Raw genomic sequence first — 17,772 nt, 5'->3', positions numbered from 1 at the left:
AGGGGTGCTCAGTGTCCCAGTGCAGCTGGAGATGGGGGCACCCAGGGTCTCTGGTGGAGCCCCAGACTCCACTGCTGTGCCTGCAGGTTTGCACTGCCAGCAGTGCCCTGGGCTGCAGCACTTCCCATACAACGTTTGTCCATAGAACTCAGCTCCACTTGCCACAGTCACATGCACACGGATGTGAATTAGACCAAAGAAGCCTTGAAACATGTTTTTATGGCTTGAATCTCCCATTACCTGCCTAGTGCTAAGATATCTACCCATGCATTTGTAAACTAAATGGCCATTATCAGGAGCCTTTGCACAGCTGGTGCTTCTCCTTCAGTCCAGCTATGCCAGGAAATCTGCTGAGGGAGGCATCGGACTTGGCAAAGAGTGATGGGAACAGCAGCCAGCTCCATTTTAAACTAATTTTTACCCCTGGCAGGGATGGCTGCCTAACAAGTGTTCAGAGGCTGAAACACAGCCCTGAAAAAGCTGCAGGTTGGAGGTGTGCAGGGGCTGCAGAGGGCAAACTAACGAGTCTGCTACTGCACCAGCTCCCCATTCTGCTGATTTACTGTCAAAATGCTGAACAGCTCTGGGAGAGGGGAGAAATGGGGTTAGGAGCAGAGTTGGGGGCCAGGGATGGATTTTACATTTCTACCTCAAGCTCTGTAATGGTGAGAAGAAGCTGGATGCCTGCAGGCTCACTCACCTTCCACATCTGCAAAGCAGAGCTGGCACCAGTCTTGTGTGTGGTGGTATATGGAGGGATTACCAAAAAAAAGGGCTTGTCATGAGCAAGTTGTCATGGAGGTTGAATAACCTGGTTATTTTGTGCCACCTTCCCCTCCAAGGGGTTCTCCTCCCACAGCAAGTGAACGTCATTGGATCAGGAAATAAAACCAGAGGTGATCAGTCCATCTCTGTGACACCTTCCCAAAGAGCTCCATAAACAGTGAGGGAGCCAGGCCTGTGTCAGCTGGGAGGGGCATGATGTCTGTGGATGGATGTGGCCAGAGATGCTGTCAGAGCAAAGCTGGATGTTGCTGAACTGTGTGATTCAGTCTGGGGAACAGCAAACCAATCCTGAAGGATTCTGCTCTGCCTGCCTGGGGGCACTGAGTGTCAGAAGTTGTGGAAAACAGTGAGGTGTGGATTCTCAGTGTCTCTGCAAACTCATACCCCAAACATCTCATGTGGAGTACCACAAATGGAAACAGTCGGTGCTTTGGCTGTTCCTTGTTTGTCCTTGCACAGCTACAAATGCTACCTGAATTCTGTCACTTCCATTCTGAATTATTTTTTTAATTTTTTTTTTGTCTAGTACTATTAGGATTTTTCTTTCTTTGCTTGCTCATCAGGAAGATAGCTCTATTTTCATTTCTTAATTAGCTTGATATTTCTTCACTCATCCAAAGATGTCTGGACAACTTGAAGTAACATGCAACACTTGTCAAGCCGAAGGCTTTGCACACCAGGCCTAGATAGTCTGGGGACAGGAGAACATGTGCTCTCTCAGAGCTGTATTGTGTGGGCTTGGGGAAGGTATCACCCACAGGAACCTCACCTGCACAGGGGGAATGTTGCTGACAGGCCTCTGGACATGAAGGAGCTTTATTCTTGCCCAGTAGCACTGGTGGGGCTGCAAAAACTTCTTGATTTGCTCTGTCTGCTATGACAGTGCTGGGGAGCCTGGCCACCAGATGTGCAGCTCACCTCCACGGGTTTTGTAAGGTTGTTTCTGAAAGCAAATCCTGTTTTTATTCTGCTTGTGTTGAACAAGTTGAGCTGTAAATCATGTTTCACCCCATGGATGCTACTGCAGACCCAGCTCTACTTTTTTGAGTTGGAGAAGGCACCAAACACATCCAAGGGTCTGTAAGAATGGGACAAGATGTAATGGTTTTAAACTAAAAGTGTTTTGATTCAGACTAGATATAAGGAAGAAATTTTTATGAGGAGGGTGGTGAGACACTGGCACAGGTTGTTGAGAGAGGCTGTAGATGCCCCATCCCTGGAAACATTCCAGGCTGGGTTGGATGGGGCTCTGGGGAAGTTGATCTTGTTGAAGATCTCCCTGCTCATTGCAGTGGAGTCGGACTAGATGACCTTTAAAGATCTTTTCTAACCCAAACCATTCCATGATCCTAATAAAAGCTGTTGGGAGGAAGAGGGGCAATGTCTCTCCTTTTTTATCCTTTGCCATAGAAGAGAGGTTTTATCTCAGTGGGAGATTGTTTCAGACCAGCAGAAGTTTGGGCATCCCTGTGTGCCTCCTGTCCCCCCTGCACGCAGCAGCATGACCCACATAGGGGTTAATTCCAGCAGTAAGCCCTGTCAGCAGGTCAGTAAACCTGCTCCCACACCCTTCCTGCTCCCTGCTAATCCAGGCCAATCCTCTTTCCTGTACCTTCTCCTGTTTCTTCCATTACCTTGAAGTAGAAAGGTGAGGATGAAGGAAAGGAAGGAAGTTGTGGAAACATGCTTTAGCTATTTTGGTAGCTGCATGAGAGCAAAACCAGCCTCCCTGGAGTGCAGCCTGGCCCCTGCAGTCTGTGGGCTCTGTGCAGATGTCTGTGTGCAGTCTGCCCACTCTACCTGCTCCTCCACCCATGACTGCCTGGACCATGGCATCCCAGGACTTTCCCGAGCTTTCCCAGCACAGTCATGTCCTGAAATAGGCTGAGCTTATTTCCCAGGCTGCCTGTATCTAAAATCAGTGGGACTTTTCTTTCTGGGCTCATTTAGTCTGGAGAAAAGGAGGCTGAGGGGAGACTTTCTCTACAGCTCCCTGAAAGGAGGTGGTAACCTGGTGGGGGGTCAGTCTCTTCACCCAAGTAACAAGAGATGGAATGAGAAGGAGCAACCTCACACTGTGCCAGGTATGTTTAGATTGGATAAGAAGAAAAAATTCTTTACCACAAAGGTTGTCAAGCATTGGAACAGGCTTCACCATTCCTGAAAATCTTCAAACAACATATGGATGTGACACCTGGGGACATGGTTTAGTGATGACTTGACAATGCTGGCTTCACTGTTGGACTCTGATCTCAGAGGTCTTTTCCAACCTGAGTGATCCTGTGATTCTTGCCCCCTGCACTGCTGTGCAAGCCAGGGTGCAGCTTCAGCTCGTAGACTCTGCAGGGGGACGATGCTCTGAGGTGATCCTAAAGAGTTTGGTTTTTATTCAGCACTGAGAGGATGGCAGCACAGTGTTTCATCTGCAGGCTGGGCTTCTTTCAGTTTCCTGTTTCAGTCCTTTAAGACCGTTAAATAAGAGTTTGGGGAAACACATTTTTTGCTGCTGTCTTATGATCTGGTAGTGATAACAAATCACTTAAGAGAGGCAAGACAACTTCCTGTACTGGTTGTTTGTGGAGAAGGAGTTAAAAAGTCCTCTGTTAGTTATGTGTGACTGGTTGGCACTGCCTTTGCATGGGAGGAAACCTCTCAGCACCTCACCCAGCTGAGCCTCCCACGAGTCTATGAACAAATGTCCAGGATTAGAGCCAAACCGTCTCAGTTTTGGGTGTCAGCCAGGAGCTGCACCTCTCTGAGGGGTGAGCAGTCTTTTCCTTGGCTGCAGTTCTGGCTGGTAGCTCCATGAACAGAAATGGCTGCAGGTATTTGTAAAACTCAGGAAAGATGACTTTGCTTCCATGTGCTGTCAGTGAGCCTCACTGCCGTGTGTCTCTGCACTTTCCTCACTGAGGAGATGAGAGATGCACCAAATCTGCCATGCACATAAACCAGGGCAGGAACAATGAAATTCAGAAGCAAGAAATACAGGAGGCTGCAAAATGAAAACAATTTCCATCAGCTGCCAGTTTAGAAACATCCTGGCAGCAGTGATGCTGGGAACTGGAAACTTGGAAACTTCATCTTTCAAACAAAGAAACTTCATCTTTCAAACTTCATCTTTCAAACAAAGCAATCCACTGCGGGACAGCAACCCCTGGTATCCATCCTCTTCTCCTGAGGATGGAAACTCCCCAGCAACAGCACTTACCAAGTACTGGACATCCCCCTGTAGCTGAGTGTGACAACACTTCTGGGGCTGGGAAGTCACATCTCATTTTAGAGGAAATTAAAAACAATGGTGCTCTTCAGCTGATGCATCTCCTCCATAAGAAGTCATAGGTCAGTTCTCCTCTGGGAATGTCTAAGTTCTGTTTGGAATGACTTCCCTTTGGATGCTGTCATTATTTTTCAGCATTCACTTTTTATTTTTGAGCAAGAGAGGCGTAGTAGAAAAAGACTAAAAACATATTACCCTGTTTAAAACCAAGCCAAGCAGAACAGCACATTTCCCAGAGTTTCTTGGTATACATTTCCTTTCAAATCTTAGAGAGACTTTAATTAAAAGTTTCTTTTTCCTTTCCTTAGTAAAGGCAAAACACAAATAAAAATCTTGTAGCTGCCACTTTTAAAGCAAGCTTTTGGACACAAATTGGTGGCTTATTTAAGAGAAAACCCAAAACCCAAAGGCTCTGCTGCCTATGGTCACTGGGGACTGTTAGTTTTTAACTGTGTGCCCATTAAAACTTGCCAGGAGCTTTATTTCTAGAGCAAGTGTGACATTTTAATAAACTCCAATTTTAAAGTTACCATGAATTTTTTCATTGGAGTGAGAACAGGATCCCACATTCATTGCAATAGTCATATGCACAAAACCTTGCACTCCCAAAGAAAAGGTTCCCTGTCCCACTGAAAATGGAGGGATGATTTAGGTGGGGAAAGACGATTGCAGTGAGTGTGGGATCCTGTTCTCAGTGTTTGAATGGGAGGTGTGATCTTGAACCCAAGGACAGATTTTAGCTTTTGATGTTGCCCTGCTGTGGGTTTTGTGCTGACAGAGGGCTTTTACATTTATGGTCACTTCAGGACAGTGACACTGAGGCTAAAGCTGAGGTTTCTGACAAGCACCAAACCAGCACATGTTGGACTGGTGTTTTGTTTTATTGATGCACAAGAAGAAGTTCTTGGCTTTCTAATGTGTCACTAACTAGAAAGTATTATTGGGGAAAAGTCAGCAGCCAGGGTTTCCCTATCCTGATTCAATAATCAGGAGCCCAAAGGACAGAGATCTCCACTCTGCCACTCTTTGTCATGGGTAAAAGGGTAAAATCAGGGTGATGTTTCCACAGCATCTGGCCTGATACAGATTGATTTCTAGGTAGAATGCTGGCAGCACTGCAGAGAGCAAGACCAAAACAATATTGAGTTGGTCACCACTTTCTTGTGTTAAAATTTCTCCTTTTACAAAATCAATTATACCATTTTAGAATTGAAAAATGAAGTTCTAAATTAATTGAAGCTTCCTCTGCTAATTAATTTTGTATGGCTAAGTGATAACTTTTAATTTCTCTTTGAATGAGGAAGCCCTTAAATATTCAGTGTTGCTGGTTACCTTACCAGACTCCCTGTTTATGTTTTAGCCATCCAAGTAAGACAAGTGGAAAAGATGCCATAGTTGTGTTCATGTCTATGTGTGTTTCTCCAGCATTCAATTATCAGCATCCAAAACCTCAGTATTACCATTTTTAATGCAGTTCAGGATGCCCAGCTGAGTGCTGTATGTGCTGCTCTGATGTATGCAAATCCATTTTGCATGCAGCTCTTGACATATTTTCATATTCAGGATTATGGGAAGCTTCTTGTGTGCCACTTTGATGTATGCTAATCTTTGTTTCTCTAAAAACACTTTAAAAAAGTCCAGACAAGTAGACAACATTTCTTCTTCACTGTTTTTTTTTTTTTTTTCTGTAGCCAGGCTCCCACATAGTTCAGAGCAAAGCTTCTACCAGTGGTGTGCTGAAGGGCCATATTCATGTGCCCTGCTCTGGGCAGCTGCTTGTATCCATCAGGTATCAGAGACAACCTGAGATCCAGCAGTCCTCTGGATGAAAGGCAGCCTCAGTCATTCATTTCTTTCTTGACTGTCACCTCTGTTGTAGATGCAGGGCAAAAGCTGGAGTGGGAACCTCACCCAGAGCCTGGGTGATGTCTGGGCTGGTGGCAAGAGCACACAGTGCAGCTGGATCCAAATAGGTCAAGTACACCTATTAGGGACATAAATGATCAATCAATTAAAGTGGCCACCAATGGATTTGCAATTCTGCCTTGTAACACAGGATATGAATTATCAGACCTGTTAGTTATATCTCTAATATATTTTATTATTTATGGACTTCTTGTAAACTTTTTGTGGCTGCCAGACATATCATAGTATGCACAGCAGATGAAAACTTGGAAGTATTATTTTGTTCTTGCAAGGTTTGCAGTGGGTGCCAGGTCCAGACTATGCACAGATGCTAAAACACCTCTGAATTTAATTGTGGGTAGTTTGACACCTTTGTTTGACACCATAAAGACTAAATGTAAATCTGAGGTTAATGAATTAGAAAATCCCCGTGGTGTCATTAAATCTTCCCCAGAGCAAGCTCAGTCTGTGCGATGAATAAATGTTTAATGCAGTGCTGTGTCAGATGGAGCCATCGATTGTGAGAGAAATGCTCTTGGTTTAACAGGATCCCATCAGCTGAGCTCTATTTAACAGCCCCACAGTGCCAGCAACTGCTTGGTATTGCTTCAGGGCCGGAGTTCCAGCAAGGAGAGTCAGAGGTGCTCACATGGGCACAGAAACATTTCTCCTAGATTTTCCTAGAGTCTTGGGATTATTGACAATATCATCAATATCATCATTACCATCTAATCTTTCTTGGCATTCAGAATTGTAATGCCATGACATCCCCTGCAGTGCATTAATCACTTAATATCAGAAATTAATGTTTCTCACAACACATTCTTTGAAGTCACGAACAACTGTATTTATAGCCACATACATTTCCCTACAGCTTTAACCAAGGAACAGGTTGGTGAATATTTTTGAGCTGGATACTCATAATGGTGTAGCAAAACACCTGTGGTTGGGCTCCATTTTTTATTGGGATTGCATGGCCAGGTTTTGGTAGTGGGATTGGGATTGGGGCTACAGGGTGGGCTTCTGTGAGAAGCTTCCAGAAGCTGCCCCCGTGTCCAGCATGGGCACCTGGCACCCAGAAGGATCAACCCACTACACACCTTTAGTTCAGAGTATTCTACAGTTTGAAATGAACCTATATCCTCACCTGTAATCCTATAAAAATAAATGCAGCTACAGGATTCATTTTTCAGTAGTTTTAGTTTGCATCTGTTTCTACTACTGCTGCTATCTTTAATTAGTCACTGTGTACTTGAATTACATGAAAGTAGTTTTCTTACTGTCTTTATTAGCAAGACTTTAAAAACAATCCATAGTCATCCCAACATTAAGCTAACAGTAAAAAGAAGAGTTGATTTTATTTTCCTTTCTCAGACAAGGAGTAAAAGGAATGCTTTGTATTTGGACAGTGATGGTGGTGGTGGTGGTTTTGTTTTATTTTGAATTTCCAAATGTTTTGCTTTTGTTTAAGTACCAAAAGTTACACATTTTCCAGAAAAAAAAAAACTTTTGCAAAATGAAAAGTAATTTTCTTCATTTAAAATGTCAAAGAGCCTTCTTTTTGAAAATTTCTTAATACAGCAAATCAAGATGAAAAATAGATTTAAATTTGACAAACTGATTTGAAACAAGACAGAAATAAAAATAAATTGTGCTTGAGAAACTCCTTACCAGCTACCGGTTCTAGATTTGTCATATCATGAACCACTTAAAAATTCTTCTAGGTGCAAACACACATAGGTGTCCTGGAAATCCCTTTGATAACTCTTCTTTTCCAAGCAAAGAGCAGCAGAGCTTTGATCACAGCCTACAAATCACGTAATGGTATGGGAAGGATGTGGAAGCACCAGGGCAGTCTGTCCACCATGGACTTTGCTATCAAAGTTTGTCAACAGGAATCAAACAGCAATTTTTATGTGTCCAGTTGTCTGCTTGGATGTTTTTAAAGAACTCTTTGAAGTAGAGCAATTCACAGACACAGAGTGAATAAATTTTAGTGAGTGAGTGAATTTTAGTTTAGGATTTTTACCATGGAGTTATTCTTTTCATTGTCCCACCTTTGGACTCTTGGCATGCAGCCCAAAAAAATCCCACCCCAACCCATGGTGAATATTGGCCCACCACAGAAAAGTTCTCATCCAGTAGGTTAAACCTATCTGTCTGTCCAGCATTGCAAACTACAGGATAAGAAAGGAAAAGAGTATTTTTTAAAAACTTGTAATAATATATTTGCCATTTAAAACATCAATGTGTCTGTGGGAAAGGTGATTTGGAATATATGAAAGAAAATGAAGTAGCCCCAGGGAAGCAGAGGTGCTATTTTCTGATTAATGGAGTGTGTGCAAAGAGGTGGGGCTCCTCCAAAATCACTTTCTAGCAAGACAGGGGCTGTGGAAGACATTCTGACCAGCAGCTTCTTTTTCCACTGTTGTTTTTCAACACATCACTGGTTGACCTGGCAGACTCCAACCTCTTGGCCATAAATGCCACTGTTCACAACTTGGCTGGACAGTTCTGTCATTCCAATGCTCCTATTTTGTCCTGAAAATACTTGAACAGAGGATGGAGCCAGAGGAATGGACCATAAACAGGTCAGCACTGGAGCTGCATGTTAGGTTTGAATTCATCAACAAATTCAGGCCTTTTCCCTGGCCTCTCCCAGTTTATCTCATGGTTGTTTCCTGGTATGAGGATGAGGCTGAGTGCTCCCTTGGCATGGTAATGACCTGGAGAACTTCAGACCAAGCTCCCACTGGCAAGCTGTGGTGCATTACTAGTGTGCTTTCCTTCACTGAACCTGGCATGATACCAAGCCTGGCTGCAGTAACAAAAGGCCATTATATAAAAAGTGACTTACTCACGCTATGGTTCCCAGTGGAAATAAATTGATCATGAGTTTATCTCCATGGTCCCAGACATTCATGTGTTTCTAGGTGATAAGTGATACCCTGGTGAATGCCATCCTTGCAGAGCTGGTGCCACCAGTGGAGGGAGCTGGGCTCTCCCCACCCTTTCCCCCCACCACAAACCCTCCTTTCACCTCCTCTCTCAGGGCTGGAAGTCAGGTGCTGTGTGAGGAGATGGTGGTAGGGGACATGAGGTTTATCAAATAGGAGGAATTTATTGGGATAATAGAATGGATCATCAGCATTTTTTATTCTTAGAGTCACAGATTCGCAGAATCTTCATAGAATTGAAGTTTGGGTTGGAAAGGACCCTTAAAGATCATCAAGTCCAACAGGGCCCCTCTGCCATGGGCAGGGACATCTTCATCTAGATCATTTTGTTCAGACTCCCATCCAGCCTGGTCTCCAACACTTTCAGGGATGGGCATCTAGCATCCTTGTGGGAAACCTGTTCCAGTGTTCCACCACTCTCACTGCAAAAAATTCTGCCTTGTATCTAGTATAAATTTTCCATCTATTAGTTTTAAATCATTTTGCCTTAGCTTGTCACTACAGGCTGTACTAAAGAGTCCCTGCTTTTCTTAAGCCCCCTTTAAGCACTGGGAAACTGCTCTGAGGTTTCCCCAGAGGCTTCTCTTTTCCAGGCTGAACAAACCCAGATGTCTCATCCTGTTCTTCATAGGAGAGGTCCTTCTCCTCAGATCTGCTCTCAACCTTTTCATCCTATATTGATACCTGGGGTTGCCCTTGTTGAACCTCATGAAGGACATTTTGGAGCCAGATAATCTTTCATGGCATTTGCAGTCCCATTCAAAGCAAAATTTCCTACTTGGCCTGAAGTCATGAGTACACAGTGTAGCCCATGGAGGACAGCACAATTAATCCTGGGTATTAACAGTGTGATTTCTCCAGCCTTTGCAGGAGTGAACTCTTGGAATGCAAGGGAGGAGGATGTGGTGGAGGAGGAAATGTTTCCACCATGGTGGGACGTGGCAGGGATGGCAGTTCTCCACACCCAAGGATAAGAGCAGACTCGTGACCTTTTCCAAGCCAGATCCTCCAGCTCTTTGTTCAAACATTGCAAGGGAGTTTTCATTCCCAGACCACTCAGCAACAAGTTTTATAAAGTCTGCCAAGATAAATACTTATTTTGAGGCAGCAGAATGAAAATTCCCCACCCAAGTTTCTTTTGATCCCATTCACATCTAGCACAAAAACGTGCTTGCTTACCCTGACCTCACAGACCTGTTATGCATGCAGGCAGGGCAGGCTGTGTCAGAGTACCAGGGAGATTCCCTTTTGACCTGGCCAGCCCCAGCCTGCTGCCAAACTGCTCGCTGATGAGGCACAAGTGGGTAATGATTTTTTTTCAGATCACTGGCACCTAAAATGCTGTACAGGTTACGCTCCATAAACCATCTCCAGTTTTTCTTCTATTCACTGTGATGGATGAAACACTGCCCAATAGCTGGCTTCACATTCAAGAAGCACGGAGGAGCTGCTGCATTCAAATTTTTCTGAAGCTACTTTTTCTCATGGCTTAAATGCTCCTGAATGCTTTTGTTTTCCAGGCAGTGTTGATATGATTAGTTTGAGTTGCTTGGAGTGGACATTTTAATAAATCTGAGAGCAACTCAGATTTACCAACTACCTTGCCTGATTTCAATGCTGCGATGCCATTTGATACTGGCAAATGTCAAAAATATTGTCAGAAATCAAAAACACTCATAAATCAAACAGATTTATGCCTCTCAGCATGGTCAGTGATGGGGCAGAAGAGTTACAGATCATTTTCTCCCTGATTAAATGGCAGGTGAGACTTGGGTTTGCCTTTCTGACTGTGAGCACACAGGACAGCAGCACACATGCCATCTCTGTGAGGATTTAATGATGGGCAGGAGAAAAGAGACAGTGAGCTCTGGGAGACAAAACACAATCTGATTTTAATTAATCATGGAATGGTTTGTGTTGGGGGGGACTTTAGAGATCATCTGTTTTCAACCCCCCTCTGCTGTGGGCAGGGACACCTTCCACTAGACCAGGCTGCTCAGGACCCCAGTCAGACTGGCCTTGAACACTTCCAGGGATGAGGACTTATGGAATCCATAACGTAATTAAGGGATGGATGGATGGATGGATGGATGGATGGATGGATGGATGGATGGATGGATGGATGGATGGATGGAAGAAAGGAAAGGGATGTGGCAGCTTGTGTTTTTCCAGAATTGTGTCGTGTGGTGGCTTTTGGTGCCCTATAAGGGCAGGGCTCACCTTTGCCTGCCAGAGCATGGAACAGGCTGAAGTGGCAGAGGCTGTGCTGGGGCACAGGCAGCACCTTCTCCATGAGGCCTTCAGTGGTTGGTGGGACTGACCTGCTGGAGCTGAAGGGCATGGAGCAGAGGTCTGACTGGGGATCCCAACAGCATCTGGCTAAGATTCACCCTGTGCTCAACTCTGACTGCCTGCCAGGCTGTCCTGTAATTCACATTCTGTTTCACAGAGCAAGAGCTCAGAGGTCTCAGACCAATGAAATGTTCATTTCTAAATGTCAGCCAGCTCTGGTCAGGGGGAGGCAGGCAGTGATGAGCCTGGGTAGGGCAGACAAGCCTGTGGTTTGGAGTTAAACAGTTCTCTCCATTGTTTCCCTCCAGGCCCAGCACAGACCTGGGGTGTGAATTTATGTGTGTTTTTCCAGGGATGTGTTTTGTGTTGTCCTAGAACAAGATCTTTCATGGCTGCTCTGGGCCCTTGTGGGTTCAGTAAGGCAAGATTTAACCTCCCAGGCCAGGGCTTTGAGACCAAGGGTTGCTCAGGTAGTTGCTCACAAGAAGTGTGAACAGGAAAAAGTCCTCAAATGGCAGAAAGGATGCTTAGGGACATACTGTCAGTGTTGCCAAATTTATAACATTATAGCTGTCAGTGGCTTAGCTGAGAAACTACTTAATCTCTGTGGGTTTTACAGGGCAGGAGTCTGAGCTGTGTTTCTGAAAATGGGCACTTGCAGTTCTGCCACTGAGGCCTTTCTAGCACAGCACATCCTCTTGAAGCCAAAATTGCAGCAAATCTTGAACTTACTCCTTCAAGTGTAGAGTTTCCAGCTGTAAAATACTGTGGGATGTGCAAAGGTTGTGTGATGGCCACCATCAGTCATGAGAGAGCTGCAGCAGGTCACGCTGTCCTTTGCCTGGCAGGGCAGGTGGATATGTGAGTTTTGAGTCTAAAGGATTTTGGGACCTTTGAGCTGTTCAAGCCCTGCATGGAACACTGGCAATGTCTCTGTGCTGGGGTGCTGCTGTTCCCTGCTGCCTTTGTGCTCTTCTGCCTGACCTGCTGTGTTTGGAAAATGCTGGCAACTTCAAACTAGAGAGTGCATTTCACACTAGGGTTTTAATGTGAGTTACAGACCAGGAAAACTGGCTCCTGAGCCACCAGCATCTAACACAGGCTAACAAAGATCTCCTCAACATGGTGCTGGTACAAAGCAGTTCTTTGCTAGGAGAGTAGGCATCAAAAAAGGGCCAAACACATACTGGGACATTTACAGTGGTGGGGGATGAGTGGTAGTAGTATGGTGATTTTTTTCTCAATTTTTCCCATTATTATTTTCTTCATGCATTTTGTCTAAGGCCCACCCATTAAAAGAAATAAAAAATAACCATTACACAATGGTTACTATTAACCATTCGTATTGTGTGGCTGACCACACAGATGTTGTGTAATGCCCAAATGCCCTTCCCCTGCACCCCATAAGCTGTTCCATGCCCAGGGCAGCAACATACCTGAGTCCCAAAGGCAGAGTTGACTCACCTGGGCGAGTTTCATGCCTGAGGCTGAGGCTGTGCAGGGCCAGCCCTGGCAGGGATGCAGGCAGGGTGTCCCTTCTTGTTTCAGGTTCCCACCTGCCCTTGTGTCCCCAGGCTCCTTTGGGCTGGTGCAGTTGATGGCTCCTGGGATGGGCCTGGGAGCAGCTCTGCAGGGCATAATTTGGGTTCCCCTTTTCCTTCTGTGCTCCTTTGTGGGTGTGCAGATGAGCTTTTGTCAAAGAACCTGACAAGTGCAGTGAGAATACATTGCATTTGTAAAAAAATTAAAAAAAACTTCCTTAAGGTGCTAAGAATTGCTTTATATTAGTCCATTGAACCGATGTGTTTTTATCTTTGTTAATTACCAGAGTGGCAGGGAACCAGGGACAGTATTCAAATTGTGAGTTTACAATGCAAATAAAATCTGTCTTGGAGGAGGAAAAAAACCAAAACAAACAAAAAAAAAACAACCAAACAAAAAAGGTCTTGTTTCCTTCTTCCTAAAACGTGAGAAGATAATGAGGATAATCACAATTGATTGAACCTGGTATCTTTTACAACGTTAAACATAGACAGAAGATTAAGCTCGACTCGCAGGACCATTTAATCACCCTGGACCCACTTCTACACTCAGGACAGAATTTGGAGGAACCTGTCTCTTCTTCTGGATGTGCCTCTCTGCTCTTCCCGGGACATGACCCTTTGCATTTTCCCCACCCTGCACATCACATTTATTTATCAGTTTATAAATAAACTGCCCCGGGCTGCACAAAGGAGCCTTACACGGGGACAATGACATGGTTAAAAGAGGAGCCAGTGGGAAGGTAGCAGGCAAAATCCAGACCAGAAATAAGACCTTAAGCACCCAATCACTTAAGGTAGCTTAAGCTGCTGCCTGCCCGGGCTGAGCTGGGATCTCTGCACACAGGCACAGCTGCAGGCATGCAGTGCTCAGCTCTGTTTATCTCTCAGGGGAGCGTAGCTGGGAGAGGGCTGGGCACTAAATCTCCCCACCTTAAGTCCCCAGAAATTGTTTCTGGGTCTGAGGCCAAAATAGCCTGTTCACAGATGTGCTAATGCCGAGGTCATGCCAGGGATGGTGATAAGGACTGTGGCTGGTGTCCTGCTACTTGTAATGCCTTAATTTAACTATCACAAGGAGAATCCAGAAGTGAAACATACCCAACAGCTGGGGTTGGCATCCCTGCATGGTTTCCCACACCAGTCCCTGACCTTCCTCTTCCCACTACCTTGGTGAATCCTGTGGAAATATTTTGCAAATATTTATGCATCTTGTGTGAGCAGAGGAAAGGAGACAGACACAGGTATAATCTGAGATGTGGTACAAGATGTTGTGAAGAATAAAAGTAATGATGTCTGTGTTGGATGTTCCAGGTGTTTTAAGCAAGCAAAAAAAACAAAAACAAAACCAAAAAACAAACCAAACAACAACAACAAAAAAAACCACTCCAAGTCACACTGAACTAAAAAAAAAAGGTTTTACATTCATTTCAGTCATCCTTTTCCTCAGGCCCTAAATCAAATATATAGTCCCTGTAGCCTTTCTGTCAGCATATATATATATGTATAGTGTGTATGTGTGTGTGTGAGCATGTGTGCATGTGTGTATACATTTTTATATATATTTCTATCATAAGTATCTATAGGAAGCATGAACATTCAGAGAAAATTGTAAGTAGTAAGAATTAAAAGACGGTATCCAGTGTTCACATCAACAAGGAAAAAGTGCCTTAGGAAGTCTGGTTTCTTACCTTCCCATCAAATGCTAAAAAAGACAGGCTGATTAGGAATTTGAAGACATTGTAGCCCACTGTGTAAACATTGGTTTGGGTTTCTTCCTCCTGGATTTATAAATATAAATTTAACCTTAGCTGAGCTACAATAAATAAATAAATAAATGTGGCAAGGTGGGTGCTTGTTTTGGAGGCCAGAACTGTTTTATCGACTATACTCCATTTTCTAGGCTTTGCCAAGAAAGGCTGGATAATCCCTCTCCCTTCTCCTCTTAAAAGCACAAGAGAAGAGCAGGAGCTGTGTTTACAAATACTGACTTGGCCCAGCGCTGACAGCAGTGGGGGGTTGACCCGCCAGCACTGCAGCTCTTGAATTATCCACTCCATAAATGGAAAATCAATTTGCTTCTGGGATTCGGCATGTTTTCGGGCTTGTTGGAGGCTGTGTTTTTGTTTAGGCTCACAACCACATCCAGGCTGGAAAGCAAATGTTTCAGGGCTGTTGTGCAGCGCAGAGAGCAGCTGGCATGGATGGGCTGTGCGCTGGGGCTGCTCTCTGGGATCCCTTTCTGGCACAGTGGCAGCATCCCCAAAGCGTCTCTAAGGTTGGGATTCCTGAATTTCACCCGGGAATACTTCAGAAGATTTCTGATCAGTGTAAAAACTTCCCTCTGCAACATTAAAGTGAATGCAGGATGGGTCCCTGATTTGCTGGTGCAAGGAGCCCAAGCAGTTGGGGTTAATACAGCCCTTTGTTATCCTGCCTGACCCACTTGTCAGCCCTTGAGCTCCTATAAATGCATGTGGAGGGGCCAGACTTAAAATAAATCTCGAGGCATTTGGCAAACAGCAGCTAATTGAAGGGCACATGCTGCCCATCATGTGCTGAGGAGGAGAAACCTGGGGCAAAAGGCTTAAAAAAATGAGTTCTGAGGTTCCTGTTTTCGGAACTGGCTGTGTGGGACTCTGTCAATATTTACACATCACCTCTAAAATCCAAGCTGTTTCCACGGTGCTGTGTCAAACCCTGTGGAAAAGCAGTTTGGCCTGGGGCAGCTCCTGCAGATCCCCAGGAGAGGAGCCAGCAGGAAAGCTGGGGATGCTGCAGCTGCGCTTCCCTCCTGTCAGGATAAACAGCACATTTGGGTGAGGCAGTGAGGGAGGTCCTGCCTCTATGCCATGCACAGAAATGGGTTAAAATGGTGAGGTTTCATGATAACAGTTGCACTTTTGCTGGGCTGAAGCCTGAAGCTGAGAAGTGAATGAGCTTCTCTCACTGGGCTTTCATTTGTTCATAAATTGCACATATTCTGACATGGTTGCTTCTCTGATTTTTTTCTTCCTACCTTTTTTTTTTTAACAAACAAAACAAAGAGTGTTATTTAAGCAATGGCACTTTTGGGACTTTTTGTAAACATCTGAAGTTTTATAAACAACGAGTTTTTCTTCCCACAAAACAATGCCTGTCCCACAATGGCATTCCCACACAGCACTGGGGGATGAAGGGATTCATTTTATGACTTTTATAAACTTGTTTAAATCACTGCTGCCAGGCAGGGAACGCCAGGAGGGGAAGGGAGAGCAGCTCTGGGTCCCCCTGTACCTCCAAAGCAGCTCCCTGCCTCTCTGCCTAGGTTGGGGTCAAGCTGCTATCACCTACCTTTCCTTGACAGAAAAAAAGAGCAATTTTCAATGTGAAACAAAGGCCATTTATACTTTGATTTCCCCAGTTTGTCCCAGGACATACAATCTGGTTTTGCTTGGCTTTCTCTAATCTCAAATCCAATCCCAATCCTTAAATTAAGCTGGCTGGGGAAAGAAAGAGAAAAGAACTGATCCATCTTCCTCCCCATCCTGTTCCTCCCTCGTGTATGGGGTGCTTGCTGTTCGGCTGCTCTGAGCTTTGAATGCTTTGCTACATATCTTGTGGCTATCAAGGTCAGCCTGAAGGAGGGAGGTGACTCATTGTCATTCAAATAGCTACAAACTGTAATACTATTCAGGCCAGAGCAGAGCCAGGAGGCTGATTCAATACAAAGAGACTCTGTCCACAGGTCGATGCTCTGCCCTTTCCAAAATTTTACCCTCACACTGCTCAGTGTGCAAATACCAGAGCAGAGCTTGAAGCCTGGGCTGCTGTTTCGAGGGCTCTGACCGGATCAGAAGTTCTGGGATGGGGAGGGAAAAGCAGAAAAATTAGATGGGGAGGAATGAAAAAAAAAAAAAAATCTGACCATTTTTCTTTCTTTTTTTGTCTGTGTGTCCCTAGGTTGCAAACTTCTCTCCATGACTTATATGGACATTGGAGCATGGCTCTCTGATGGAATGTACAAACCCAGATCATCCAATCCTTCAAGAACAAAATTCCAAGAAAAAGAATACAATTCTTTCTACAATTTGCTTGTTTTAGTGTATGGCTTGCTCTCACACACAAAACCTGAGTTTTAATTTCTGTATGCAGAAAGACAAGGGTCTGCCTTCAGTAAACCCTCACCAGGAGAGGTGAGCAACAGGACACACAGAGTTGGAAGGAACTTTGAAGCACTGTGAGAAGGTGAAAGGAAATACCCAGCTTGTCCTTTTTTAAGCCCATTTGGGAAGATGAAGCTTCTCCCTCATGGCTGGAAGTAGTGGAGTCAATCAATTCAGCCTAAGCCTGGGGTGGTGACTGGCAGGCACCTGCTGCAGCCTTTCCTTTCTGCCTTACTTTGGACCCTGCATTGCTCCCAGCCAGTGCTGGGGGCAGAGCCCGAGGGGCAAAGATGGTTGTGGTAAGGAGGAGGAATGTGAAGATGTTCACTTTTGCCTTTTTGCTCATCACCGTGACGTCCTTCCTGCTGAACTACACACACCAGGTGACCACCACCACCTGGGACCCGCGACACCTCGTCGTGCAGTTTTCAGAGCATGTCCAGAAACTCTTCAAGTACCCCAGGAGACCCTGCAGCTGTCACACGTGCATTTCGGAGCTGGGCCGCTCCCTCTGGTTCGATCAGAGATTTAACTCAACTATGCAACCTTTCCTGACCTCACAGAATGCCTTGATCCCAGAAGACAGCTACAGGTGGTGGCTGGTAAGTGGGGGGTGTGGATACAGCCCAGGCTTTGGGTGACAGTGTTGGTGTCAGGCTTCTAAGGTGCCAAGCACATAGAAAGAGATGTTTTCTGCCCAAAGCATTTGCTGTCTCAGCTGACAAGGAGGAGGTGGAAGGAGTGGGTGTGCTGCTGTTTAGCTCAGAGGGGCTTGGACTGCACATTCACTTGCTCCCAGCTAGAAAAGTTCCTGACAGAGTTAGGTGGTAGATCCAGAATTTGCAAATGTCAACACTGTCATTTTC

The 17,772-nt window shown here is 45.0% G+C and overlaps 1 protein-coding gene across 7 annotated transcripts in view; it reads left to right on the top strand.

Annotated features, from left to right (window-relative positions):
• ST3GAL1 (ST3 beta-galactoside alpha-2,3-sialyltransferase 1) overlaps positions 1 to 17,772 on the top strand; it is a 92,766-nt gene that overhangs the window by 53,375 nt on the left and 21,619 nt on the right. For 5 of the 7 annotated variants that reach the window (XM_064397782.1, XM_064397799.1, XM_064397765.1 and 2 more), the window contains one exon: positions 16,704 to 17,508. In XM_064397782.1, coding sequence (XP_064253852.1) covers positions 17,197 to 17,508 — 312 coding nt within the window. In that variant the 5' untranslated portion in view covers positions 16,704 to 17,196. Of the gene's footprint in view, positions 1 to 16,422; positions 16,489 to 16,581; positions 16,600 to 16,703; positions 17,509 to 17,772 lie in introns of those variants that run through there. The other 2 variants (XM_064397806.1, XM_064397817.1) reach the window with 2 other exon arrangements.

The sequence above is a fragment of the Passer domesticus genome, chromosome 1 (genome assembly GCF_036417665.1).
Source record: "Passer domesticus isolate bPasDom1 chromosome 1, bPasDom1.hap1, whole genome shotgun sequence".
Lineage (NCBI taxonomy): Eukaryota > Metazoa > Chordata > Aves > Passeriformes > Passeridae > Passer > Passer domesticus.
This window is presented reverse-complemented; position numbering and strand designations above follow the sequence as displayed.